The sequence below is a fragment of the Prunus dulcis genome, chromosome 6 (assembly GCF_902201215.1).
Source record: "Prunus dulcis chromosome 6, ALMONDv2, whole genome shotgun sequence".
NCBI classification, from domain to species: Eukaryota; Viridiplantae; Streptophyta; class Magnoliopsida; order Rosales; family Rosaceae; genus Prunus; species Prunus dulcis.
In genome coordinates, this window is record NC_047655.1 from 2965516 (window position 1) to 2993164 (window position 27649).

The 27649-nt window shown below is 36.8% G+C and overlaps 3 protein-coding genes across 8 annotated transcripts; 2 read left to right on the plus strand and 1 right to left on the minus strand.

The window, feature by feature from the left end:
• Positions 1-7587: 7587 nt before the first annotated feature.
• On the minus strand, positions 7588-16516 carry LOC117630906 (probable LRR receptor-like serine/threonine-protein kinase At1g06840). 6 transcript variants are annotated; one of them, XM_034363755.1, is made up of 21 exons: positions 16225-16515; positions 15596-15788; positions 15030-15180; positions 14499-14570; positions 14244-14315; positions 13847-13990; positions 13672-13743; positions 13441-13512; positions 13150-13224; positions 12600-12668; positions 12388-12456; positions 12149-12220; positions 11838-11924; positions 11489-11557; positions 10908-11404; positions 10480-10638; positions 9772-10055; positions 9141-9192; positions 8696-8946; positions 8449-8583; positions 7588-8241 (listed from the first exon to the last, which is right to left on the minus strand). In XM_034363755.1, the coding sequence occupies exons 2-21, from the start codon at positions 15702-15704 to the stop codon at positions 7894-7896; spliced, it is 2859 nt and encodes a 952-aa protein (XP_034219646.1). In that variant the 5' UTR covers positions 15705-15788; positions 16225-16515; the 3' UTR covers positions 7588-7893. The 6 variants fall into 6 exon arrangements, with proteins under 6 accessions (XP_034219646.1, XP_034219649.1, XP_034219648.1 ...); XM_034363758.1 differs by having other exon boundaries at positions 16172-16515; XM_034363757.1 differs by lacking the exon at positions 16225-16515 and adding an exon at positions 16083-16160.
• A 4235-nt stretch (positions 16517-20751) lies between these two features.
• Positions 20752-22394, plus strand: LOC117629677. Its single transcript, XM_034362243.1, has 3 exons — positions 20752-20977; positions 21565-22010; positions 22122-22394. The coding sequence occupies exons 1-3, from the start codon at positions 20752-20754 to the stop codon at positions 22392-22394; spliced, it is 945 nt and encodes a 314-aa protein (XP_034218134.1).
• A 568-nt stretch (positions 22395-22962) lies between these two features.
• LOC117631227 (root phototropism protein 2) lies at positions 22963-25481 on the plus strand. Its single transcript, XM_034364256.1, has 5 exons — positions 22963-23104; positions 23191-23260; positions 23413-23790; positions 23880-24605; positions 24699-25481. Exons 1-5 carry the CDS (start codon positions 23043-23045, stop codon positions 25212-25214), a joined length of 1752 nt encoding a protein of 583 aa, XP_034220147.1. The 5' UTR covers positions 22963-23042; the 3' UTR covers positions 25215-25481.
• The last annotated feature ends 2168 nt before the right edge of the window (positions 25482-27649 follow it).

Consider the following 27649-nt stretch of genomic DNA (forward strand, 5'->3'; position numbering starts at 1 on the left):
ACTACGGCCCCCTGCATCCTGCCGAGCGGATCAGGCTGATCATAGTCCCCTGATTTCGCCAGTTTGCGGCTCGGGTAGACTGCGTGGCGCCCGAGACCTGCCAGGGGAATTGACGGATATGACAGGGGTACAAATAGGTGGTATTTGCAGAGGATTTGAGTTTTCTTTTATTCAAGTATGACTTTCAGTTATTTTATATCAATTTTTTGATATTCGTGCATTTATATCTTTACATATTGGTTCAGTTATACAAGCACAGTCATCAGTAGGTTTTTACATGCTTATTTGAATACTCTATATTGAAATCTAGACAAACCCTCAATTTAGACTTCTTCTTATTTTTAAATGGGGGTTATTATGTTTATAAAATTGTTTTCAAGAACATTATTTTTGTCCACTCACCTTTTCAACTTGTTTTTAGCCCCCAGGTCATAGAAGTACGCGGGATCCACCACCGGGCCATTCAAAGGTTCCGCGTCACCACGTAAGGTAAAGTTTTGTAGAAAATCCTTGAAACTCTGAAACTTAGAAAATGCTCTGATATCTAGTTAAAACTATGAAACTAGAGCTGAGATGGGTTCTTTGATTGTTTAACAGGTGAAAAATTTTGGGATTAGTCAAAATACAGGGGAGACTCTGCCGAAATTTCAGCAGAAGTCTAAGGGAAATCTGAAAAGAATTTGAGACGAGAAGGGTAAAAAGGTCTTTTGTGCCCGACATTCGCCAGATGTCGGACACGCACAGGATTCGACTCGGATTCCAAAGTGGAAATTAGGTCGGGTCCTGTCATGTAATGACCCAAAACTAAAATTCATTTTTAATCAATAATTTATTATGAGAAAAGATAATTTTGCCCTTGGAATATTTTATTAAGAAAAAATTGACTTTTTGACCGGAAAGGAATTTGACAATTCTATAGACACCGTTGCGTAGAGCACGGTGAAATGAGTTCATAGACACGTAGTGGGCCCGAATCGGAGTTGTAACGAGAGAGTTATGGTCAAAAGAAACTCAGTGGCACAATCGTAAATATTTCAAAAAGGGATTTTATAAAAATCAGATTTCTCTCTCTCTCTCTCTCTCTCTCTCTCTCTCTCTCTCTCTCTCTCTCTCTCTCTCCCTCCCGCGCCTCCTCCTCCTCTCCTTCGCAACTCCGGCCACCGGCCACGGCTGTGGACGGGGCAGGTACCAAACTGACCGGGACGACGTCCTCTTCCAACCCCAGCCACCTCCCGCCTCCAGCTGCCGCGGTTTCGTCGAAATTTGGAGAACAAGCGGCCGACGTCACCCGATCTTCACAGCTGCCGATCTCCCTCCTCCGACCACCATTTTCGTCGACCCAGGTATGAATTTTGAACCTCTCGAGCTGTTCTAGCTGCCTGTTGGGTAGGAATTGATCAGTTCTCAGTGTAGCTATTAGATTTTCGAGTTTGAAAATTCAGCCGAGTTTCTGCCTCCGTGATCGGCCACTTCTGGTGAGTTTTTGGGGTAGGTCCAAGAACAAAAGTGGTTCCAAATATGGTGTTATACCTAGGATAGGAGATTGGAGCCGTGGTTTTAAGTTTTTCCGGCGAGGTGTAATCGCTTTGAACACCCATCGCTGCCGGCGCGTGTGGCGGTGCGTGGGTGAGGGTAGTGCAGTGGCACTGTGTCTTGTTGCGATCCTTAGATTGTCACGAGCGCGTAGGAATTCGCGGATCTCAATTTGGATACCGTTTGAGCCTCGAACGGATTTTCCATATTGTGCGATTTCCGGGTTCAATACTGTTGAGTCGTTGGATCGTACTCTATTTTAGATATGTTATTCTAGATAATTTAAGAATTGTGTAGGATTCGACGGATTGTGAATCGGAGTCCCGGATACTCCGAAATCGCGAACCCTTAGGCTAGGGTTTAAAAATTATGCGATTACATGATCGTGGTCAATCCGATCGTCCGATTCAGACCAGACTTGCAGGACATGGTTACTTAAAGGTGAGGAACCTATAGGAACTCTCATATTGGTAATTGGAGGTCGTGGACCCCACGAGGTCCGTATTGACCAATATGGAAGTTTATCGCTTAGTGAAGTCTCGGGTCCTTTCAGATAGTTCTAAACATCTGAAATACTTAAGTGGGCAGAAAAATGACTTTAAAGTTAGTGCACGCATTTCTAGGAGCCGGGGGGTCAGGGTTTTTAATTAAATACTTATACCGAGCAGTTTATTTAATTAAATATTCATGGTAGTTTAACCAGACACCCGGGGCCAGGCAGACCTGCATGAGGGACTTTCAGGAGGTCTAGCTAGCTCGGACCAGGAGTGAGTGAACTTTTCTTTTATAAATGATTTTATGCAAATAAAATCCATTATTTGATCTTGAATAAAGTTTATTGATTATGATTGTTCCTAGCATGTTTTGTTGAAGTTAAATATCTTTATTTATATGTTGCCTAGTTAAATTGCTAAAGAGTTATAGAAAGCAGAGTTTGAGCTTTCTATCAGATAAAATGGCAGTAGAGTTCTGGATTGAATAAAGATTCAGTCATTCATTAGATCTTTCAGAAATATTATTATATTTTTATATTATATTTTCTCAGAAGTTTTATATTTTCTTAAACCACCGTGGGTACCTAGTACAGAAACAGTTTGCTTTCAGTATATGTTGCCTTCAGATATGATGATGTCTACAGACATCCAGTTTACCTTCAGTTTTGTCAGTGCGCTTGACATTTGTCTCACGAGTTTCGGGGACGCCCGGACCGTGAGAGCCAGGATTGCGGATCATGCTGACTACGGTCCCCTGAATCCTGCCAGTTTGCGGCTCGGGTTGACTTTGTGTCACCGAGACCTGTCAGGGGAATTGACGTAATTAAAGGGGTACACCTAAGTGGTAGTTTTAAATTGATTACAGTGCTTTTATGCGAGTTTTGATTACAGTGTTTTTATGCGAGTTTTATCGATTTCGAATGTGATTAACATATACGTATATAAATATCTGAATGCCTTGATTTTAGTATGATTCAAATACAGAATAAATATTCAGTTTTACATAATCGTATTTACAGTGGGGGGTTAGTATATTCTTATAATATTTTGTGAACTTTTATTTTTGTCCACTCACATTTTTTAGAATGTTTTGCGCCCCCAGGCTGTAGACGTGCAAAGGAATCCACCACCGGGCCATTTCTCCTTCTTCCACGCCTTTCTTTTGTTTTACAGAAGTTTTGTTTTGTAAAAGGATTAACTCCTCTGTAAACTATTAGAATTGCTCTGATATATTGCCCTAGATTGATAACGGAACTATTGGCATGTATATTTAAGTACTGGCAGTTGGTTGTATAGATATACATGTTTGTTTTGACAGGTGTAAATTTGGGATTGGACAAATTACAGGGGAGACTCTGCCGAATTTTCGGTACGAGTCAAAGCTAAATTGAAAATAAGTCGTAATTAGAAGGGCAATTAGGTCATTTGTGCCGACATTCGCCAAGTGTCGGGCACGCACGGGGTCCGACTCGAATTCCAAAGCGGAATTTGGATCGGGCTCTGTCATTACCATTGTAAAATGAAATTAACTAATAACCCAACATAAATAAAATAAAATGAGTAAAGTGGTATAAATGACGAATAAAATAAATAAATTAAAGACTATGAAATTCCAAGATAATCCAATATTAATGTGAATTCAATATGTAGATAAAACTACAAGTTTAAAAATTGGATTTCCAACCAATTCAGGTTCATATAGGCACAAATAAATAATGAACTTCAGGTTCATATATAGTATTAGGATCCATGAAAAACTATGAACTTCAGGTTCATATCAACATATATTCGAAACTGCAAGTTCGAATACGTAGATCTAAATAATTTGAATTAATAGTTGTGCTTTGAACTTCATACTCAAATTGATGTATATGCACTCGAAACTTCTGGTTCGGGTTCTTGACACATGTAGGCCTCATAGAATTCTGATTTTGATTAATACAAAATCAAGGAGTTTCATGTCCTTATGCGCTTTTTAAATTCACGGAACTTCACCCCTCAATTATTTGGAATCAAAGAATTTCAGGTTCTGATTCAATCAAAAGGACTTGAGGTCCTAATTTAGTTATACGATGAGGATCGAGGAACTTCGAGCCCTGATCTTTTGTATAATACAAATTCATCGTAACATATTGTAATGAATTAAAAACATGCTTAAAATTGGTAAACAAAACAATTAAATAAAATATGCATAAAGGATAAAAATAAATCAATACATTTATTTATAATTTATACCTGTCAACAAATAATAACATGCAATCGATTTTGTTGATTAATCATACACGCAAACAGGTAAACTAATAGGCCATCATATCTTTGTTATTTATATTGTAATTGCCACATAATTTCCATTAGTATGAAAGGACAAAAGAAAAAGAAAAAAAATGAAACAAGCATTGTAAGGAACGTGCGTACATATTAAAAAAAATAATAATAACAATAACTCTTGGCTATATCATGTCAGATACATGATTCATAAAGTGAATGCCATCATTGAGTTTCTTATATTTTCAATAAAAGAAATTAAAGAGAAAAAAAAAATTTCAATATGATCTATGCTAATTATATGATCTGCACAAGGATTAGCCAAACAAAATTTAACATAGTAAACTATAGCGTGAAACATATCATGAAACGAATAAAAATATGTATATATGATACCCACATTGTACACTGGTATTTTATAGATGCGCAACTGCATCGTCTAAGTTGTACATATCATTGTGGTATAAGAAAAGAGAAAATATTGAGTAGTCGTGTTGATAACGTGTTATAAAACTAGAGGGAGAAAATGTAGAGAGAAATGATATGCTAAAGATAAAGTTTCACCAAGTTTATTCATCCCTTAATCTTTGGTAGAACCACCTATTTAAAGGCTTACAAGACAGGAGATTGAATACCATCATTTACAATATACCTATAGGTCACAAGCACTAATTACAAATACTTAGTGCATAGGTTATATAAAATCTAATGGTGGAATACTAAGTACCCGTTTGGCATTGCTTATTTATGGTGATAAGTGATTTTTAAAAAAATTTGGGAAGCCCAGCCCGTTTGGTAACCTATGATAAAATCACTTATTATGAGTATAGTTTTTTCTGAAAAACAATTAGGGAAAACTTGGCCTATATCCTTTTTTTTAAAGTATATATTATTTTTATTTAGTAATACGTGTATAATACATGAATTTTGTGTGTCTTAGTGAAATTTTTGTAAAAATTACGTGTATTTAAACATGAGAGATACGTGCCTACGTGTATAATACATTATTAAACATGAATGTGCTAAAATCTTTATACGGGTAATAACTATGGAAAAGTGAAAAATCAAAAAGGGACGATAGATACTCGAGTAATGGCATAATAGTAATGGATAGGGCTCTTGGACTATGGAGAAATTGAATTAAGACACCCAAACGATTTCACAAAAGACTTAATAAATAGAAATTAATTATTTGTGTTCTTTTTCTTCAATCTTTTGACATTAAATAATAATTAAAATATAATTACTAAGCAAAGTGATTAAAAAAGGCTAAGATATTACTTGATTATGTATAGTAAATTAAAGAAGTAGGCCAAAAAACAAAAGTAAAGAAACAAATTTTACATTTTTAAAATATTAAAAATAAAAAAGAATATAGCCGTTCGGCTATACTATGTATATCTTAAAAAAAGGACGCTCCCAGCCCCAAGTTGCCACGTGTCAAAGGAGTGAAGCTTTTTTTTAAAAAAAAAAATAGGGGCAAAGGACCCACTAGTGTAGTGGTTTGGAGTATTTACTCTCTCAGGCAAGGTCCTGAGTTCGAGTCCTAGCATCCGTGTAGTGTGTGTGAGTTTAGTATGCTATCGCCCCTCTCAATAGGAAAGGTTCTCAAAAAAAAAAAAAAAAAAAAAAGGGAAAATCAAGTACAGCCGCACGGCCAAACTATTTTTTTAATTCAAAAAAATAGTATAGCCGGACGGCTATACTATTGTGTGTGTGTGTATATATATATATATATATATATATATAGTCCCTCCCATGGCCTAAGCAAAGAGGTAAAGTCGGCCGGTTATACTATTTTTTATGCAAAAACGAGTATAGCCTTTTTTTGAAAAACAATTAAGGAAAACTTATATACCCTTTCTTTAAAAGTATATATTATTTTTATTCAGTAATACGTGAATTTTGTGTGTCTTAGTGAAATTTTTGTAAAAATTACGTGTATTTAAACATGAGAAATACGTGCCTACGTGTATAATACATTATTAAATGTGAATGTGCTAAAATCTTTATACGGTAATAACTTTGGAAAAATAAAAAATCAAAAAGAGACGATAGATACTCAAGTAATGACATAATAGTAATGGATAGGGCTCTTGGGCTATGGAGAAATTGAATTAAGACACCCAAACGATTTCACAAAAGACTTGATAAGTAGAAATTAATTACTGTTCTTTTTCTTCAATCTTTTTACATTAAATAATAATTAAAATATAATCACTAAGCAAAATGATTAAAAAAGGCTAAGATATTACTTGATTACTTATAGTAAATTAAAGAAGTAGGCCAAAAAACAAGAGTGAAGAAACAAATTTTACATTTATAAAATATTTAAAATAACCCTTCGGCTATACTATGTATATCTTTAAAAAAATAAAAAAAATAAAAAGGGACGCTCCCAGCCCCTAGTTGCCACGTGTCAAAAGAGTGAAGCCTTTTTTTTAAAAAAAATAAGGAAAAGCGGGTACCCGCCCATGGCCTAAGCCCACGTGTCAAAGTGGTAAAGCCGACCGGCTATACTATTTTAATTAGGGAAAACTTGGCCTATACCCTCTTTTTAAAGGTATATATTATTTTTATTCAGTAATACGTGAATTTTGTGTGTCTTAGTGAAATTTTTGTAAAAATTACGTGTATTTAAACATGAGAAATACGTGCCTATGTGTATAATACATTAGTAAACGTGAATGAGCTAAAATATTTATACGGATAATAACTTTAGAAAAGTGAAAAATCAAAAAGGGACGATAGAGTATAGGCTTACATCATGTGCTCTTGGGTCGGCTGGTCCATGGACTTGGCCCAAATCAGTGTTTTGGGTTGCTTCTTGGACCCGACTCATATTATCTAGGGCTTAAATTTAACCTAAAAACAATGCATAGGTTTCGGGTCAAACTTTACCATCTTCCGATTCGTTATGGTGGGCCATACCTTTTATGCACCACAAAAATGTCATCAAACAGGCCTTGGATTGTAAAGGGTTTGTAGCTCAAGTGGTTAAAAACAGTTATCTATGCACATGACACGAAGTCTTGTGTTCCAATCCTCCTCTTCTAATATCACTTGTATAAAACAAAGGAAAAAGGGGTCTTCAGTTTAAATATGGCTATGTGCATAAATCGTCCATGTGTGATACGGATTTTGAACAAAGTAAATATTTTTAGTTTATACTTGAGAAAATGCATAATTCTCCACTAAATTATCTTCTACTCTATAAGAAAGAAATTTCAATTTCTAAAATGAACTGCTCACTTATTGCTAGGGTCTAGAATAAATTCATTCATGGACTTTTCCATTACAAAATATTTGCCATGCAATGATTGAAGGGCTAAGAAAAGCACCAAAGTGCAAATCAAATCAACAAAAGCAAAGAAGATGGAGAGTTATTTTGGCCTGAGTCTTTGATTGTTTTGATTGTTAAAGTTTACTAGTTTTACAACAAAAGGATCAAAACATGTACTCCTAAGACTCCTCTACCCCTCCCTCATCTTTACAAAATCAGCTGTAATAAGAAAGGCTGTACAAATACAAAAATGTCAATTGAATTTTGAATTTTCCAGAATAATATAACTCCGGGAGGCTATAGTTCTCCCTACGGTTCCTATCTTGGCGTGATTGTTGGCACAACCCCGCTAACAAGGTCACTGCCGGAGACATCTGAAGAGACATAAGGATGCTTTACTGCATTGGATGAGGATGGTGGAGTCATTACCTTTCCACCACTATTACTCATCACTGATTCTGTTGTTCTGCTGTCGGACTCTGGCATCATAAACCATATATTTTCAAGTTCTCGAACAACCTCTGCCATCGAGGGTCTCGCATCTGTCTCGTCTTGGCAACACTTGAGAGCCAAACTCAGAAACTTTTCCACACACTCGGAAGGATAAGAGCCCATTCTTCCATCAATTACTGAGAAGATCATACCAGATTGGAATGCAATGTTTACCTGAAGTGCAAGAAAACTTGTAACTTCAAAATGAACATCAAAATCTGTGTAGCTAGTCTATTAAATGGATCAAATAACGTGAACTACAAGTTAAAGTGGTCTTAAAGTGATTAAAAAGGAATCTGTGTTGTTACATACAAAGCACAGAATTATGGTAGACATATATGCTTATTCAAAACACACCGCCTGTAAGGTTCGAGGAGTTACCTCTCGAACAATGTTTTTGCCATGTGAGATTGGCTGCATCCCTGTTAAGAGCTCCAGAAACACAACACCAAGGCTATAAACATCACTCTTGTCTGTTAGTTTATGAGTTAAGAAGTACTCTGGATCAAGGTAACCCTGCAAAATCAATTCAAAGAATAAGAGCAGTCTATCACCTTCCCTATCATCCCCTGCAGTGACTAATTTGCATTGCTTGAAATTACGTAAGTAGAATCTTTCTGAGTCTTACCGGTGTCCCCTTCACTACTGTGGATATATGAGCAGGCACAGCCCCTTCAAGATCTGGAACCGGAGCAAGTCGGGAAAGTCCAAAATCAGCAACCTTTGCCATAAACTTAGAGTCCAACAGTATATTGCTTGCCTTGATGTCTCGATGAAATATCGGAGGGTTGGCTTCAGTATGGAGGTACAGGATGCCCTTGGCTGATCCCAGGGCAATTCTTAATCTCATTTCAAAACCCAGTGGTTCTTTAGACCTAACTGTGACACAAGTATCAATTATATGTTATAGCTTGTCGAATGGCATGTTCAATTTAGAATTCCTTATCTTGTTAAAATCAAAACCAAAATCCCTATTGTAAATTCTTAGCCAAACATTTACGAATATTAAATTACTGCCCAGTAAGAGATGAAGTAAGAACCAAAGACAGTGAAGAGAAGAATATTAGGTTTACCAGAAAGGTGATCCCTTAGAGTGCCATTGGACATGAACTCATAAACCAACATCTGCATGCACAAAAAAAAATACACGTCAAGCTTTTCCCAAATGAAAATTAATGGTTCCTACATAACAAAATGGAGCAAGAAGAGGAACTAATGTGCCGAATAATTCTCATGTGAAATGAAATATTTTTTTTAAAAAAACAAAGATGCACGTAAAGTTTTTGGCGCATTTTGAAAATGAATAGAGCCTTAACTTGAGGAGTAAACTGATCAAGTAAAGCAAAACAATATATGCTCCTCCATCATCAAGTGCCTCCATCTCGTATGTTCTGCTTCTTGATTGACTTTGATTTCTTTCTTCTTTTTTCCATTATTGAACATGTACTATACATAGTATGATTTTATGGATTTCATTTTCCTGGCTCTTCTATAGCTTTCCAAAATATTTTGTTTACATAGCATCCATTTCCTACGTAAAAGGAAATTACTTCCTGATGCAGTTTATTATTGATCAAGTTACAGATGAAATTTGATGGACAAACAAACACGCAGATAATTTATGCTTTTTTTTTTCATTTGGTGGAAGAAATCTTCTGAAGAAAATGTAGCAGAATTACATTCAGAAAGGATAAGCAAAAGTACCTGTTCCCCTTCTTCATCACAATACCCAACTAAGGATACTAGGTTCCTGTGATGTAAGGGTGATAATAATTCTATTTCTGTTAGGAACTCCTTCTCACCCTGTAATGATCCCTCTTGTGCACGTTTAATGGCCACAACAGTGCCATCAGCCAGGATGCCTTTATAAACCTTTCCATAACCTCCTTGGCCAACTTGAGCAGAGCTGTTAAAATTGTTTGTAGCCGTGGCCATTTCTCCATAAGAGAAAGACTTGACCCCATCAATTTTTACGGAGCTCTTGGATGCTGCATATAAATAGAGGCACAATGTTAAAAATTAAATTAAATAGAGAAGACTACCCAATCTTGTTACAATTTAATGAAATAAAGATCCTTATTTGGGTTCATAACTTCCAATTTTTTACAGATTTGAGTAAAATTCTAGGAGACAAGAACGATATCAACTGAACATAAGAAAAAATTTATGCATGTCCTTTCCTATAGACATTCAGGTGTGGCATCTAAAGATTCAAAAGTCATAGATTAGTCCAGCCACTGGAACCAAATGAAAGAATTGAGGTATCAATCAGCGGTCAGCTTCAAAGTGGCTTCTCTCAAGAATTTCATGGGGCACTTGGGGCTTCTCAGGATTCCTAAATCTTGGGAGAAGCATTATGGCAATGATCATTTATACAAGTAACCTTTCTCCTTATGTTAGTAAGATACTCACTGTGACGTCTTCTTGAAATTGTGTGGCGGTCCCTCAGATGCTTTCTCAATATAAGAAGAGAAACAAATGCAGATAGTGTAACGGCGCCAGCAATAGTCCCTAATATTATGCCAGCCAAAGCACCCTTGCTTAGACCAGACTTTGGAGAGGTGGCAACCTCTGTGACATCAATAAGAGCCATGAGATCAACAAATCAAAATTATCAATCAATTTCATATCATAGATACATGAATGAAAAGAGGTATATTGACTGGTGCATAGTAGGCCTCCTAGAACTATGTTTTTATAAATCAGAAGTAAAGCACTCAATTGTTCAACCAGCTAAAGGATAATACGTATTAATTGATATGCAGTTTAATAAGCATTAACACTGACAAAGATGTACAGGGAAAAAAAAAAACAGAAATAATAAGGTTTTTGAGACAAACCATTCTTATAAGGATCCAGTAGAATGAAGTTGATAAGTTCATAAGGTCCAAATACATCACTGTCAGGAATTGTCCATGATGTGAACATGCCCATGATTCTTTGAACTTCACTTTTATTGAAAGTATGGGAACTACTGTCATTAACATATACAGGAAAAAGCTTCAGATACATTCTCAGTCGAGGTCCCTTTTCCCATACAAATGAAGTAAGGTCCAGCTGATCAAGAGATAAGTCCAGACCAGAAGTAATATACTCCTCAAATGTACTTTTGTATGGACGAAAATCTGAGAATCCAGGGCTTTTCAACCGATATTCAACAGGTAGAGGAACAGCGCAGAAACAAACTACAGGAAGATATTCATAAGGAGGTGGACATGCTTGACTCATACAGCTAGCGGTGGAGTTAGTTGAACCCTGACTGCTATTTTTGTCATCACTTTCTGATCCACAGAACTTATTAAGGTTGGCATTTGAGCAAAGCGGATTTCCCCGAAGCCTGAAGTCAAGAGTGAAGGTTCGATGAAGCATTTCATAACTTGCACTTATGTATTTAAAATAGAAACAAAGTTCAGAAGCAAACCAGACAGTGACATTTTGCGGAACTTCAGTACTGCCAGATATATTTGCAAGGTTATTGTTCTGCAACTCCCTACAATATCAGAAGCCACGCTCCACCTCTTAACAAATTTTCAAAAGATGCTATAAAACTTAAATTCAAGCAAAGGCAAGGTTAAAGTACACTCTTTGACCACCAAAAGAAATGGAATCAATCTTTATAAACACAGACTAGTTAATTCTAGAGAGTGTAAATTCACAAGTGCGACATGTACACACGCACACACACACACACACACACACACACACACACACACACACACACTTTCACTCTTAACCAACAGAAGTAACAAATTTCTCACTCCAGTTCTTACAAGATCAGTCTTTCTGTTGCGTTGAGTGTCCTATTTTGCCAAAGGGTTGCTGGAACAGAACCATCTAGTGAATTGTTTGCTATAGACCTGGCATGAGGAAAAAATTCTCACTTTATTTCATAACATAGTTTTTATTATTGGCACTGCTATAACATTTAATAGCATCATAAGTAAAATAACTTAAGATTCTTACTATTGACAAAATAAGATAGATGGAAGCTCGAATTTTAGCTAAATATCAATTCGTCAGCAATGTCACTGAATCATCAAAATGAAGCAAAACAAGGAAACAACAGTTTAAAATTGCTCACAATTTTTGAAGATGAGGAAGACCCGAAAAGTTGGCAGGAATTCTTCCAGTAAGATTGTTGTTGGATAAATTGCTGCAGAAATGGTTCACATTAAATATTAAAAATCCATATAATCCTTTAAGAATTTAGTATATGATTCTCCAAAGCTCAACAAAGCTTTCTAGAGGAAAATTTATAAAATGATACTAAATGCCAAAAAATAATGCACATGGCATATCATTTGCAAGATAGAGTCTTACATCGTTGTGATTTCATCAGAAAGTTTACCCGAAGGTAAGGATCCATTTAGCTGATTTGAACTTAGGTCTCTGAAAATTTGTATGAATCATATAATGAATTAATTAATATACTGTCCAAATATACTGCATATTATATTCTACTGATGATTAAAAGAGGCAGCAAATCACTACAAGAAATGGGGTATGAAGTGAAACCTCTTGAATGAACTTACATATAACCAAGGTTCGGTATCCCACTCAAATCAGGGATGGGCCCTTGTAAGTTGCAGCCCCTCAGACTCCTGAAAGAAACAACCAAAACACAAAGATACTCAATATTGACATGATTCATCATGCTAAATAGCATATTTCTTGATTGTCATTCCAAACAACCAGGGTAGATCACCTAATGTGATATAAGCATCAGACAACAACAGGGCAATCATTTAGATTCCTTAATGTATAAAAAAATACTAATTGACTCTATGTTCCTATAACTCAGTCATGCCACCCAATAGGTCGAGCAACTTTATGTCCGCTTTTACTACTGCTCATACTTATGTTCCCTGTGCAAAGGTTGGAAAGTTGGGTTTCCCAAGAAAACTACAATTATCTTTGTTTCTTACTGTTCCTACACTCTAATATATTTAAAGAAAAGTAATCCCAAATCTTTCAGGGATTACATCTGAATCTGATGTATAAATAAATAGAGATGCAAGCACTTAAATACACATTTTTACCTTTAAACCTGCTTACAGACATAGGATCAGAAGGAGCACTTACAACTTCAACAGTTTAGACATCTTGCTATAAGAATCTGGAATCGTAGTCCCATCAAAGTTGTTGTTGTCAAGTTGACTGCAAAACATAGAAGATGATAGGGATAAGAAACTTGGCATGGGATTATATCCCTAATATTATGTTGTAGAAAGGAAATTCTAGAGAATTATTCACCAACAATACAGAAATTCAAGAAAGGAAAGGAATATATCACAAAATTAAAGGTAAGGATAGACTATAGAAACACAATTAAAGCAACGACTATGTCCCAAAATTACAAGTAAGAAAGCATACAGTATTAATAAGTTTGGCAGCTCGGAGAACTCCTGCGGAAGATACCCATATAAGTTGTTGTTGTCAAGCAGGCTGCATAGAGTCAGATGCATTTATTTAACAAAGGATGGCCATACAGAAACACAATTGAAGAAGGTAAAATGATACTGATGGACCAATATGAATATTCTGATTGGACTCATTCTGTGCAAATAATGGCCACAATTAAGCACATGAATATAGCCTACTTACAAGTGGACAAGACTCGGTAATCTTGAAAGCTCATGTGGAATTTGCCCACTAATTGAATTGTTGTTCATGTGACTGCTCAAAAGGGAAAAAAGAAATCATAAGAAAGTGAGAAGTATAGCAAACACAAGATAATATTACACTTTTTATGCTAAAGCAGCACAAGAAAGAGCCTCACAAGTGCTTTGTCTTGTTTAAATTTGCAAATGATTTAGGTAATGATCCTGAAATATTGTTCTGGTCAATTTGTATTCTGTCCAAGTTCGGAAGATAACCAAGCTCGTCAGGCAAGGGACCTGATAATTGGTTTCCATTCAGGAGCCTGTAAACACAGAATATTAGATGTAGAATGAAAAGTTAAGCCATTTAGCAATAACAAGTTATCAAAAATTGAGGAATTAATACTTTGATTAATTGATTCAAATCAACGTGCCAAACTTATATAATACTTGAACTCTAAAACTAATGTGTGCTTTCCAATAGTATTAACATAAAACATTACCATGGGATGACAATGTAGACTCAGTGATCCAATCTACCCAATATTACCAAAAAGTCAAAACAGCTTAACTTACAAGAGTTCCAAGGATGTAATGTTGCCTATCTCCTTTGGTATACTTCCAGTTATTTTATTCCACATAAAATCCCTATAGCAGAATGGATGGAATATGCATCAGAGGAAAGAGAAATCATTCACCATCACGTTAGGCAAGAGAGTAACAGATTTTCCAGAGTATTGAGTGAAGATTGTCCAAGAATTTTAAATCAGACTATAGATTCTTTTCCCTTTTATTAGTGTAAAGCTTCTTTCAAGGTAAATTGCGCCTTACAATATTTTCATAAAAGATAAGCGGCCAAGCTCTGGTGATAAACTTCCTGACAGATTCATGTTTAGTAGTTGCCTGCAGTAAAGAAGGAAAACATGTCATTATAGACCAGTTTACTTGAAGTTTAAAAGTTTAACATGTTTTGAGTGATAACAATACATACTTTTCATGTAATTCAAGACATTCAGCACTACTTAATTCTGTAAACCTTAGATGGCTAGTGATTGATTTTCAAAACGAAAGAAATATAAAATTGACAGCCCTTTTTTTAATTTCATTAAGATATGTCTACGAAGTTCATAATTGGATAACCCATGTCCCATGACTTCTTCCATAGTAAAAGGCTAAAAGGACCATGACCCCATCTCTTAAATAGTACGCTGCAAAAACGCACTTGGAACCTGAGAGATGGAAATAAAATCTCTCCACGAATGGGGGAAAGAAAGAAACAAGAAAACCAAAAGAAAGAGGATATCTCCATTCAGTCGCTGATGCTACAAGGTACAGACAAGAATCAGAAAGATTGAATCATACAATTCTTGAACATGAAGATAGCCATCAGATAATGATGTGTTGTAGCAAAAAACTCCTGTCCAGTTGGCAGTACATGGGTCTCCTCGATTCCAATTGCTCAGATTCTTGTTGGGATCAACCAAACTTCCCTTGATGGCCTTCAACGCCGTCACTGTAAATTAACACAAACGATAATCATTACTTGATTAACACAACCAAATAAATTAAATTTAAAAAGACCAACTATAAGGATATACACATCATAAACAAGGCAATGTCAAAAATCATTCCATATATCACAAATGAGTCAAAATCACAAAATCATTCTTGGAGTGCATGTATTTACTGGAACTGGACATAGACATCAATCCCTCTAGAAGAAAGAAAACTTGAAACAGGTCACTTCATTTGTCAATTGAAGTTACTGTGTAAGCACATAAGGCAACTCAGACTCCTGATTGGAAAAAATTCTACAACGCACTCACACCATAATAACTGTACTCAAGCATTCCCTATAATAGAATTTCTGAAGAAATCTGCTGGGGAGCTTAGAAATTAAAAGCTTCACAAAACATAAGCAAAATCACCTTCTGCAGGGTGAGTAATATTAGGGTTTTGTGCTAAGGCTCGTAGCGAAAACCAGCACAAGCACGTGGCGAAAACAGCTGCATATGTCCAAACTCTTGACTGATACATCCCGAGACTGTAAAAATCACTACAATTCTTATTCACCCTTTATAGCACAAAGGTAGAAATTCATGCAGAATTCGAATAGTCCTCCTGATAGCACCAAGCACAAAGTTTGAAAATTGAATTAGAGGGCAAACCCAAAAGACGGAAATGGTGTGTTTAACGAAGGAAACAAAGGGAAAGCACAGCTTCAACACTATAAATGAACAGAATTTTCAAGTCCTCAAACAAATCACTACCAAAGCAACAAGCTCCAACCACTTCAAAACAAAATATGAAAATTCATATGGCAGACGGCTTGAGACGAAATAAAGAAACCCAATTGCCAGTAACTCATACAAGAATAAGTTGAATAAGAACAAAGAAATTAGGAGATATTCATACTTTGGACAAACTGAAATCTTGAAACATAAAAAGAATGATGCAAAAAAAGAGATAAGCTTGGGTTGAAACTTGAATTTGAATATACCAACCATGAGAAGATTTATAACATGAAACAATTTTTATTTTATTTTTTTAAATGGACCTTGCGCTTGGGTTTGGTATTTTTCTGACCAGGTCGCCATAACTAATGCTGCATAGATGACTGATGTTGATGATGATTTCACCCATCCTTTTCTTTGCTCTGTTTTTTATTTTACAATTTGGAATTAAATTTGCATATAAAAAAATATATAACCGAAAAGGGGTTCTGGTGTTGGGTTTGGCTGTATTGACTTTCTAGTATTTGAGGGTAGGCTGTTGTTGAGAGAGTTTGTAATTGTTGAGTGGAGGCATTCACCAAGCCAAAAAAACGGATGACGTTTGAGACTATGGGTATGGCCAACTGCCACTGCCCAGTGAGCGGGAGAAAGAGAGAGAGAGAGAGGTTTTGCGTCCATTTAATATTTGGTCTGATAGAGCTGAATTAAAAGCATTACTTTTTTTTTTTTTTAATGTCGGTGGTTCCAGGTTGTTTTTTATGAACGCGTTGAATTTAAATTGTAGTGAAGTATTTCCTTCATTTTCCGCCTATAATGGAAGATAATCGAACTCTTTAAATAAATAAAAACTTATAAAATATAGTATTTATTTACGAACTTGTATTTCATACATAATTTGTCCACATTGTGATGAGCGTTACCGGTTATAGCCGATCAACCGGCAGTCACATTCATAGTTGTCGTGCAATTTTGATTCCGTATTGGAGAAGAAGGAGAAGGAAATGGGAAATGAGAGATGAGAGATAAAGAAATGCAACATATAATATGTTTTCAAATTAAACTGTTAAGTACTTTTCAATGTACTTAAGATATTGGTTAAACACTTGGACTTTAATTATTAATAGTGCAAGCATCAATCAAATATATAGCAAGTGGGAACACATATTAATCCGTCAACCAGCATGTTTCGTCATGCCATCTGTATTGAAAGCAAACGGCAGAACTGAAAGCGAAGGCCAGGGGTACAGAAAGTCAAACACATTATTTCAGGGCCAATTATATAATTATGGATGACAGGAATTTAAATTTTTACCCATTAAGTTTGGTTGTATTGTAATTTTGGCCAACACCATCAGCATTTTCAATAACTACGCCAATGAACTGAAAGATATAAAGTTACAAACAAAAGCATCAAGGCTGAGCAGAGCACTGTTCAATTTAATAGATTTGGATTCTGGACTTCAACTTACAGATAATTACAATGAGATAAGAGTTAAATGGAACTCTCCTAGCTTTAAACAAGGAATATTAACATCTGATTCTCAATGCTTACCTAATCATTTGACTGTGGTGCAACTTGTTGAATGCAAAACAAGCAAACCATGAATGCATATACTAATGTTTTTTTCTTGCAAGTGATAGTTTAAATCACCTTATAAAAAGAAGATTCAAATTTGCGGGCAAAGAAACGTCCTGACATTATAAATATGTCTAACACGTGTCTAATATTTTCCCCTATTTTTGTTTATAATTTCAACCACTACCTTCTTAATAATTACTCTCCTCTAAGGTCACCCATGAATCGAGTTCAAATTTGAACCTTGTGTGATTATGTGTAGCTATTAAAACATTATTATTTTGACTTCCGTGGCCGGCTTTTTCATATGAGAAGAAGAGAATGACTTGGATTTGGAACAACAAAATATAGCCTGTCAATTTGGGGTTAAGCTCATTGGGCTGGTTCGATGATTTGGTGGGCTGGGCTAACCCATATGCATGGTGGGTAAGGCCCATTTTACAGCCCTAGGTTTTTCATTAAATCGATGTCCCAATGAACCGGAACAACATGTAATATATAACTTTTTTTCTTTTTTCTTTTTTTTTGGGTAAAAATGCTTTATTATAAGAGTACACAGAGGAGAGGATGAAAACATTCAAAAATCAACGTGAAAGTCAGGAATAAAAGCGTAATTTTATAAAAAGTCGCGTCCTGAACTAATCACAAGGAAACTAAAGAAAAATAAAAAAGAAGACTATTGCATGCCCAAAACTATACAAATATTTAGAATATCTTCAACCGATGTGTCAAAAGTGTCATATAAACATTTAACAGCTAGAAATAACATCTCATATCACTCCAACCGAATTATCAAAGCTGATGTGGAATGAAAACTGGAGATTCAACCGTAACTTTTGACATCTCAAAAGCAAGATGTCAAATAAATATTTTATTATTTTTTAAATATAGTTGGCGGTTATTTTCATTTTTTTTCCTTCTTTATCTTGAATAATTTGACTGTTACAATAATTATTTATTTGACATATCAAGATGGAGTGTAAAACTGTATAAATGTTAAATTTTCACATCAACCATCAAATTTAAACATTTATTAGGTTGCTAAAACTAATTGGGAGGCTGGCAAATTGCCCTTTTAGCACCAAGGACCTACCTTTCTAATGATAGACATGGTGACTATGATATTGCGTTTCTTTTTGGAAAAATTAAATAAATCAATAAAAACTAGAAAAGTAGGTTTAAATTTAGTCCACAAATTTGGTTCAGCAATATGCATCACCAAGAAAGGAGGGACCAACCTCTCCAGGTTTTGCCACCACAAGTTGCAGCTAATTAATTTGCAAATCCCGTAACACATGCCAAACCAAACCATCATCTTCAAGAGTCACTTCAATTTTTGGAGCACCCGTCCATATATGCATTTGTTTGCTCACCCGGCAAAAGCTCCTTTGCATACTCATTCATGCGATGCACTTTTTAAAGTTTTTAGATATCATTCATAGTATCTATATCTTTTTGGGATAAACAAGAAAATCTTCACTAGAATCACTTTCACATGTACAAGATTTTATGATACACTTTGAATCCAGTATGTAACCACAAAAGCATAGGTATGCATGAAGTGAATAATGAATGTTTTAATGCTCACGAGTGGTTGATTGAACACGTAAGGTACGTTTATTATGCACTTTTTTTTTTCATTTTTTGTCAATCGTTGGGAGGGGGAGGGGGTAATATACATGAGGTGGGATTTTGAAAGATACCGTCTCATGTGGCTCGAACTCAAATGACAATTACATGTAGGGGGAAAGTTGCCGCTCAACCACTGTGGCTAAACCCCATTGTCGTCTATTGTGCAATTTTTTATTGAGTACAAAATTTTAAGGTAAATTTGAATTTATCTCATCATGTGCAAACTTTAAAATAATCTTTAACTTTCATATATATGCATGCAATCACTCGCAAATCACATGTATTAAGCAAACTAAAATATCTTTACATCCAATATTCGGAACAAAATGTAAGACCCTAAAGAGCTCACACTTTTATAAATGAGTTAATAGAAAGTATCTTGTTACAAGCAAAATTAGAAGAAACATTAACGTATATGACATGTCCCACTGCCTTAGGATGAAAAGAACTGAAAGCAGTCAAATTTTTCGATTAAAAAAAAAAAAACGCAATTAAGTGTAGGTAGACATATGGTTCTATCAAAAAGCGCAGGGAATGCCACGTGTTTATCTAGCATTGGTAGTTAGATCAGAGATTAGTTCATGTGGGAGCCCACCTCGTTATCCTACCTGTCCTACTCACGCCTAACATGTCAGCTGTCTAGCGTGTAGGGCCTCGGTTGTACAAATTAGACCGTATGATGACGTGGCGCCAAGCAGACCACTGCTTTAGTGAACCCGAAAGCTGGACGAGTCCTAGCCACCACTTGTTTGAGTGGCAGAGACATCCCTTGAGCCCGGACCATTACTACCGGTCCCTAAATCCAATTTTACGTCCCATCCTATCATAATACTACTCAAACGCTGTCGTTGACGACTTGAACTGATATACGGAAGCCCTCTTGGGATTGTTTTCACGATTTAAATTAATGATTAGTTACATACTTTTAATATCAGGTATAGAATTAAATTTAAGAGACTTCTAACATATTAAATAAATGCAATTTAATGATCAAAATTAAAAGTATGTAATTAATTTTTAATATAAAATACTTATTAAAAAATTCCTCTATTTTTACAATAATTACTTCTGCTTAAAAGAGTGTTGAATTTTTTAAAGATTTTGTTATGAATAAACCCATTCTAACGTGACTTTTTTTTTTATATACTTTTTTCATAACGCGGTTTAATTTATTCTCCCATATGTAATGGGGTCACGCATTTATGTGCATAATATATACGAGGATGTTGAATTCGTACGTGCAACTATTTATTTTATTCTTAATTAATTATAGTATACTTACGTGGAATGCAACTAGCCATGCAAGTGCAAAATGACCATATAATTGTTGTTCAAAATATAAGCACGTTATGATTGCACATTAACTTTTGTGTATGGAAGTTTTCTATCGTTCTATAATCTGATTTATCCTTAATTAGATGAGGACATAAAATGCCAACTGCATGGACAAGCTGTAAGAAGGTTTATTGCCCTTAAACCTACTGAAGTGATCTTCTAATCTATAAAGGATTGAAAGACTTATTGTTTATCAGGAACTCAAACCTATCTCGATTAGGTAGCCTTTGCCTCAGTGTTTAATAAGGATAATGAAGGCTTAAAGGTTCCTAGTTCTACAAGGATTGGAATAGATTAGTTCTATAGCATGAAGGATATCTCTAAGTGTTTCCTGATGGGCAGGACACTTAGAGAGATGCATATATATAGAAGGCTCCCTCCTAGATCCGAAATACACAACACAGCTAAACAGAAATTCACCCATCAGAGTTATAGCTATAAGGATCGGATTCTCAGGAGAAGAACTTCTATACCTTGCGCTGCAAATCTGTTCCAGCATCATCCAATCTGCGCCAGCACCATGTCAGACTCAGGTTAGTGTTAAACATGTTATGGCTTTAAAGAACTTACATGTGGTATCAGAGCGTAAGTTATATCATGTTTCTACCTAACAAAACTCGTGCAGGAAATTGAGAAAATAACTGACAGCTTTTAAGTTATAAAGTATGAACATGATAACAGTATAAAGTATGTGCTTTATCATGTTCTTGACGTTTTCTACAGATCATCGCTTACAGTTCTTGTGTAATGATTGAGTGAGCCAAAGCGACTCAACCATTGCATGATCACTGTATTCAAAGTATTATGATCAGAATTTGCACCATGATGCAAAACATGTCGAAAGGCTTTCTGTCCAAAGATGTCAGTAGTTTGATGTGTCTTGTATCATGGTGGATCGACATGGGACATGGATAGATATGGATTAGTGAAAGGTTTTCTTCTATCTAAAGATGTAGAAGATCTTTTGCTCAGGAAGTTCATATCTATTCGTTTTCCAGTGTCAATAAGCATGCTTGAATCACTGTCCAAAGATGTGATTAAGTGTGTTTGATTAAAGTTCTAGGGAAAGTTATATATATATATATATATAAAGTGCTTATCTTGTTTTAAACATGTACAGTCAATCATAACTCCATTCGAACTCTCACTGGCTCAAATTATAAGAAATGGAGAGAAGATGTGGAAATTGCTCTTGGACTTCTGGATTATGAGATGGTTCTTACTGATGAAGCTCTATCAGTACCTGCGAATGATGCATCTGCTGAGACTAAGGCTAAATATGCAAAGTGGATTAAGGCCAACAAAATGGCAATTCTGATCATGAGGAGGTCTATTTCAGAAGAGGTCAGAGGCAGTATTATTGAAACTGAGAGTGCTAAGCTATTCATGGAAGCTATTGCAGAAAACTTCCAAGGCTCCAAGAAAGCTGAAATTGGCACACTCATGAGCCAGCTGACAGATATGAAATACAATGGAGAAGGCTGCATAAGAACTCATATTCTGAACATGGTTGAGATAGGAAACAAGTTGAAGGCTCTAAAAGTCAATGTGGATGAAACCATGATGGTGCACTTTGCCATTAACTCTCTACCTAGTATTTTTAGACAACTGAAAACTACTTATATTGCTCAGAAGGAGATATGGTCAGTTGCTGATTTGATAGGTATATGTGTGCAGGAAGAACAAAGTATAAGAAAGGACAAAGGCAAAGATCAAGTGTGTTTTGTGCAGGATACTAAGTTTAAACAAAAGGAATGGACCAAAAACAAGAACACAGATAAGCAGCAAAAGAAAGATGAGTCTGTAAAGGGCACGGGTCCAGTAGGTTTGAAGTGTTTCTTCTGCAAGAAATTTGGACATTTAAATAGAGATTGCAGAAGATACAAGCGCTGGTTGGACAAACAAAAGGGAAAAGGTAAGCATCAAATTTCCAAAACTAAAGAGGCTTAACAGCTTCACAAGCTGGAAACTAAAAGGGTGTTCAAGATCCAATTCAGGTTTAATTGAGTTTTAATCATTTAATTGATTCAATTGGGTTTTTAATTTCTAAAATCGACATGATTAGATCGGATGATAGATTTACTTGTGAGAATTCAATCGAAACCAATTTAGTCAGTTTCATGCTTTTTTTATCTTATAATAAGTATTTAAAATTGAAAATCCGTCGATTGTGTATTTACTAAATTTTATAGATTTAGAACCGACCAACACACAAACAAAAATTGAGGGAACAACTTTTCACGGGAAAAGACCAAAGCTTGATACTTATGATAAGCTCCTATTGTGAAAATTGCGATAGAATAGAAGGGTCCAAATGGAGCGAAATGAAAGTAACGTAGAAAAGGAAAACTATACCCCAAAAAGAAAAAAAGGCCAAGCTTAGTCGTTGTATAACAAAAGATAAGACTCAACTCATGCATCAATATTTGATTATATCCCACTTGCTCGCTCTTATCTAGAAAACATGGTAAAAAAGCTCTTTATGTAACACGGACGTGACACTATTTCTTACTTATAAGACACCCTAAATTTCTTCCTTATAAACTCTCTCTACAGCAACACCAAGCTCTCCCTCATCCCCCTCCCCCTCCCCCTCCCATGGCTTCCTCTGTCAAGGGTAACAGCAGACTCTCCATTGCCATGGAGCGCACTGGCCAATGGTACAACAACAACTCAACGCTCTATATGAACATAATTAACAAATTTCTCATCATCGTTATGTGTTTAATACTTTCTTTTTGTATAGGATTTTTTCTCAAGAAATCCCTTCGGATGTTATGGTTGAAGTTGGAGAAGCCAATTTCTCTCTACACAAGGTACTAATTTCTAGATTGAATTCAAATTTCTATGCTCAAACTTACTCGTCTATGTTTTCTGTGTTGATATTGTGCTTTTACGCGCTCAATTTCGTGTGCATGCATGATTATGATTAATTAATTATACGAAACTCACTTAATCTCTGTTGCAGTTCATGCTTGTGGCGAAGAGCAACCACATAAGGAAGCTCGTTTTAGAGTCAACAGAGCCAGACCTGACGAGAATCAACCTCTCCGACATTCCGGGAGGCCCCGAGACGTTCGAGAAGGCGGCCAAGTTCTGTTACGGCGTCAACTTCGAAATCACAATCCAAAACGTCGCCGCTTTGCGCTGCGCCGCAGAGTACCTGGAAATGACCGATAAGTACTGCGACAACAACCTCACTGGCCGCACCGAAGATTTCTTGACGCAGGTCGCTCTGTCAAGCCTCTCCGGTGCCATTGTCGTGCTCAAGTCGTGCGAAGAGCTTCTCCCCATCGCCGAGGACCTCAAGATCGTTCAGAGATGCGTGGATGTTGCTACTTCCAAGGTGCTTAATTGTGCTTAAATCACTCATCATCACTTGCTTCAATTCTCGAGATAATTTCGGTTAATTATGTGATTAATTGTTCATTATAGGCCTCAATTGAAGCGAGTTTTCCAAGTCGAACGCCAACGAATTGGTGGACAGAGGAATTTGCGATTTTGGACATTGAATTCTTCGGCAGATTCATCGCTGCGATGAAGCTGCGCGGAGCGAAATCGTTAATCGTAGCCAGCGCGATCATAACGTACGCCGAGAAATGGCTCCGAGATCTCGTCCGAGACCACTCCGGTACCGGCGCAAACGCGGCCTTTTCGGACGACTCCGATCTCCGAATCCGGCAACGCGAGCTTCTGGAAGCGATCGTTTCTCTCTTGCCGTCGGAGAAAGCGGCGCTGCCGATAAACTTCCTCTGCTGCCTTCTCAGATCTGCCACCTTCGTCAAGGCCTCGAGCGCGTGCAAGACCGAGCTGGAGAAGCGGATCTCGGTTATATTGGAGCACGTGACCGTGGACGACCTCCTGGTGCTGTCGTTCACCTACGACGGCGAGAGGCTCTTCGATCTCGAGAGCGTGAGGAAGATCATCTCCGGGTTCGTGGAGAAGGAGAAGAGCGTCGCTGTCTTCAACGCCGGCGATTTCAGAGAGGTTTGCTCGGCGGCCATGGTCAGAGTCGCGAAGACTGTCGACGCGTATCTCGGCGAGATCGCCCCGTGTGTTGATCTCAGCATCTCCAAGTTCAACGGCATCGCCAACCTCGTCCCTAAAGGTGCCCGTAAAGTGGACGACGATCTCTATCGCGCCGTTGATATTTACTTGAAGGTAGTTCACTAATTACGAATTAATTCACTTTTAATCGCGTTAATTAAATAAAATGTTGAATTAACTGTGATTAATTAATTAATGATGTCGCAGGCTCATCCGAACCTTGACGAGATAGAGAGGGAGAAGGTGTGCAGTGTAATGGACGCCTTGAAGTTGTCGTACGAAGCGAGAGTGCACGCTTCGCAGAACAAACGACTTCCCGTGCAAATCGTACTGCATGCGTTGTATTACGATCAGCTGAAGCTGAGGAGCGGGGTGGACGAAAACGACACGATGCAGGACGCCGTAACGACGAGGAGTCAGGTGCAGCAGGACGTGTCGTTGGCGAGGGAGAACGAGTCGTTGAGAACGGAGCTGTTGAGGATGAAGATGTACATTACGGACTTACAGAAAAGTGGGCCTGCTGCAAAAGGTAGTTTAGGCGCCGCGACGACGTCGTCTGGGAAAGGAGGTGGTGGGCCCAGGAAGGGCACGTTCTTTTCGTCGGTGTCGAAGAAATTGGGGAAGTTGAATCCGTTTAAGCAAGGGTCCAAGGACACATCGAATATTATGGACGAGGGTGTGGACATTACCAAGCCTAGAAGGAGAAGGTTTTCAATCTCTTAATTATTTAGGGTTTTGCTGTTGTCTTTGGACTTTTGTGTTGGTGTTAATTATTGTTTTCTTCTTAATTTTGGATCCTTGCTCAAATAGTAATGTTCGTGTATGTATATATATTATATATGATTGGAAGCATTGCTTAAATTATATTTCTAGTCGACACAAGTTCTACCAAGTTATTAGTGCTGGTGTGTAATTAAATTATTGTTTTGATTTTGATGAGGGAAATGTGTAAGTGCATGGATGAATGTGAGGAGAAGTTGATTTTGGTTTGATTGTATCCCTTTATATGTTGACGTATGCATGTTCATGAATGAAGGGAAAACAATTGATATCAATAACGAATTTATTCATCGAAAGAGTCATCATGTTAATATGGATAAAACAAGAAGTGAGTCAATGACAAAGCATGGATTTTATGTGGGTGGGTGGGAACCTCTTATAAATTATAAATAATAAAAAATTTAAATTCATAATACATACAAAAAATAGTATATATATTATATATATCAAGAATTATATTATTTATTAGTGTAGGGGCTTTTTTCTTCCGGCAGTTACAAATGGGCTTAGTTGCAGTAAGGGGCAAACTGAAGAAAATATCCCCTGTGTCTGAGTTCAAAGATCAAACCCCAAAATGTTTCGAAAGGATAGTAATGCTTTAGGAAACACCTTGGTTACCTTCACCAACAAAAATAATGGATGCTTACAAATAAATTCTTAGTGCTTACAGGTAGAATCTTAGCTTGGCATGAGAGGCTTGTGACATGGGAGCAAAGTTGCCATGAGTTTAGTACCAAATAGAAAATTAAGTGTTCCTAGGGGAAAAATGGGGTATTAAGGTAAGAGAGAAAGGGTTTTGCAGAGAGGTTCGGTTGAGAATGAGGGAAAGAGAGGAATAGGTGGCTTGAGTGTTTTTCGGCAGCTTGACAGAGTCTTTGTCAGTCTGTCAGAAGAGGAAAAATGGGGGAAAAAGATGAATAGAGCACAAATTTGCTGGGTTTTGCAGGTGAGAGAGGAAGCTTGCTCTCTGGTTGTGGATGATTTTCGTTGGGTAGAAGAGGCCCTATTTATAGCCTCTAGAAGCCATCTTTTCCCAACAAACCCTAATGGCTTCTAGCCCATTTTGTCAAGTCTTTCCCTTCCTTTCTCCCTCATCCCTTCAATCATCCTATTTTGGTGAATTTACTCTGTTTCTTTGCATAAAATCAGGGATTTTGGGAGCGCAAGGTCCCTTTCTTGCAGCTGCCCTAGTGAAGAATTCATATTTTCAGATATCTCCTTTTCTCTCTTTCTTTCCTCCTTCATAGTCAGATTTGATGAAGGGAAGAAATTGGTTTACATGCTAGTTCGAATGGTAGCTCCTTGCACACCAATATCTTTTGGTTCCTTGGATGTTTTGCTTGAAAACTTGTTCCTCCATAATGTGCTGGAGCTTCCCAACAACTTTGTGTACGTGGACATATTTGCTCCTCTCGTGGCTTATGTTTTCCGGCAAGGTGCTGATGGTTTTGCAGGTCTTTATTTTATTTCTATGGGCCTTCTAGAACAATGGGTTGACTTATCAAATAAATGGGCCAACTTCACCAAGTTTTGGCCTATTTTGTTGAGGTGTTGGACTAATTTTGGTTAAGCTAATGGGCTATTTTGACTAAGGTAATGAACTATTTTCTCCTTGGTGCTTACCCACATGTTTGGGCCTAAGAAATGGGCTTGAGTTCCGAGGCTCCCAAGCAACCTGAAACCTCCATTTCTCGGCCCATCAATGGGTCTCATGACAACTTATTACCATCCATACCACAACCCAAGCAAGCCCCGGGCATTTGAGTGGCTTCGGCCGACTTAGGCTTGTAGCGTGCTTGGGTGTGAAATAATGATTTCCCGTTTGGCATGGCACATCGCTTGGCATGTTTTTTAATTATGATGCTTGACGGGATAACTAGTATGGGCTTGTAAAGTCGGTGCCTTTTATAGGCCCATTTCAATTCTTAGTGTGCCGGATGTCATATTTACTTGGCATGGCATGTGATCATGGTCTGTGCAAGCGTGTATGACAAACTTTCGCGTGCCTAAATTGGATTTTTTATCGGTAAGGTATCTATTGGGCCGAGAATATATTTGGGCCCAACCGTGAATTTTTTAGGCCTCAACAATTGGTTATAATCATAATTGTCCTCGACAAAGGGATAGACAAATACATACTAACCAAGGAAAATTGTAAGAAATAGACAAATACATACTTTGAGTTGAGTAGCGATTTAGCATATATCGTTAAAGCTTTTTCCCCATTAAACTCAATAGAAAGGAAAAATAATAATTCACAAACTAAGGCCCTGTTTGATAACCATTTCAATTTTAATTTTTTGTTTTCATTTTTTGTGCTAAAGTACATAGGAAAAAAGAGGGAGAATGGAAATGAGAATGAGAGTGAAGATGGAATT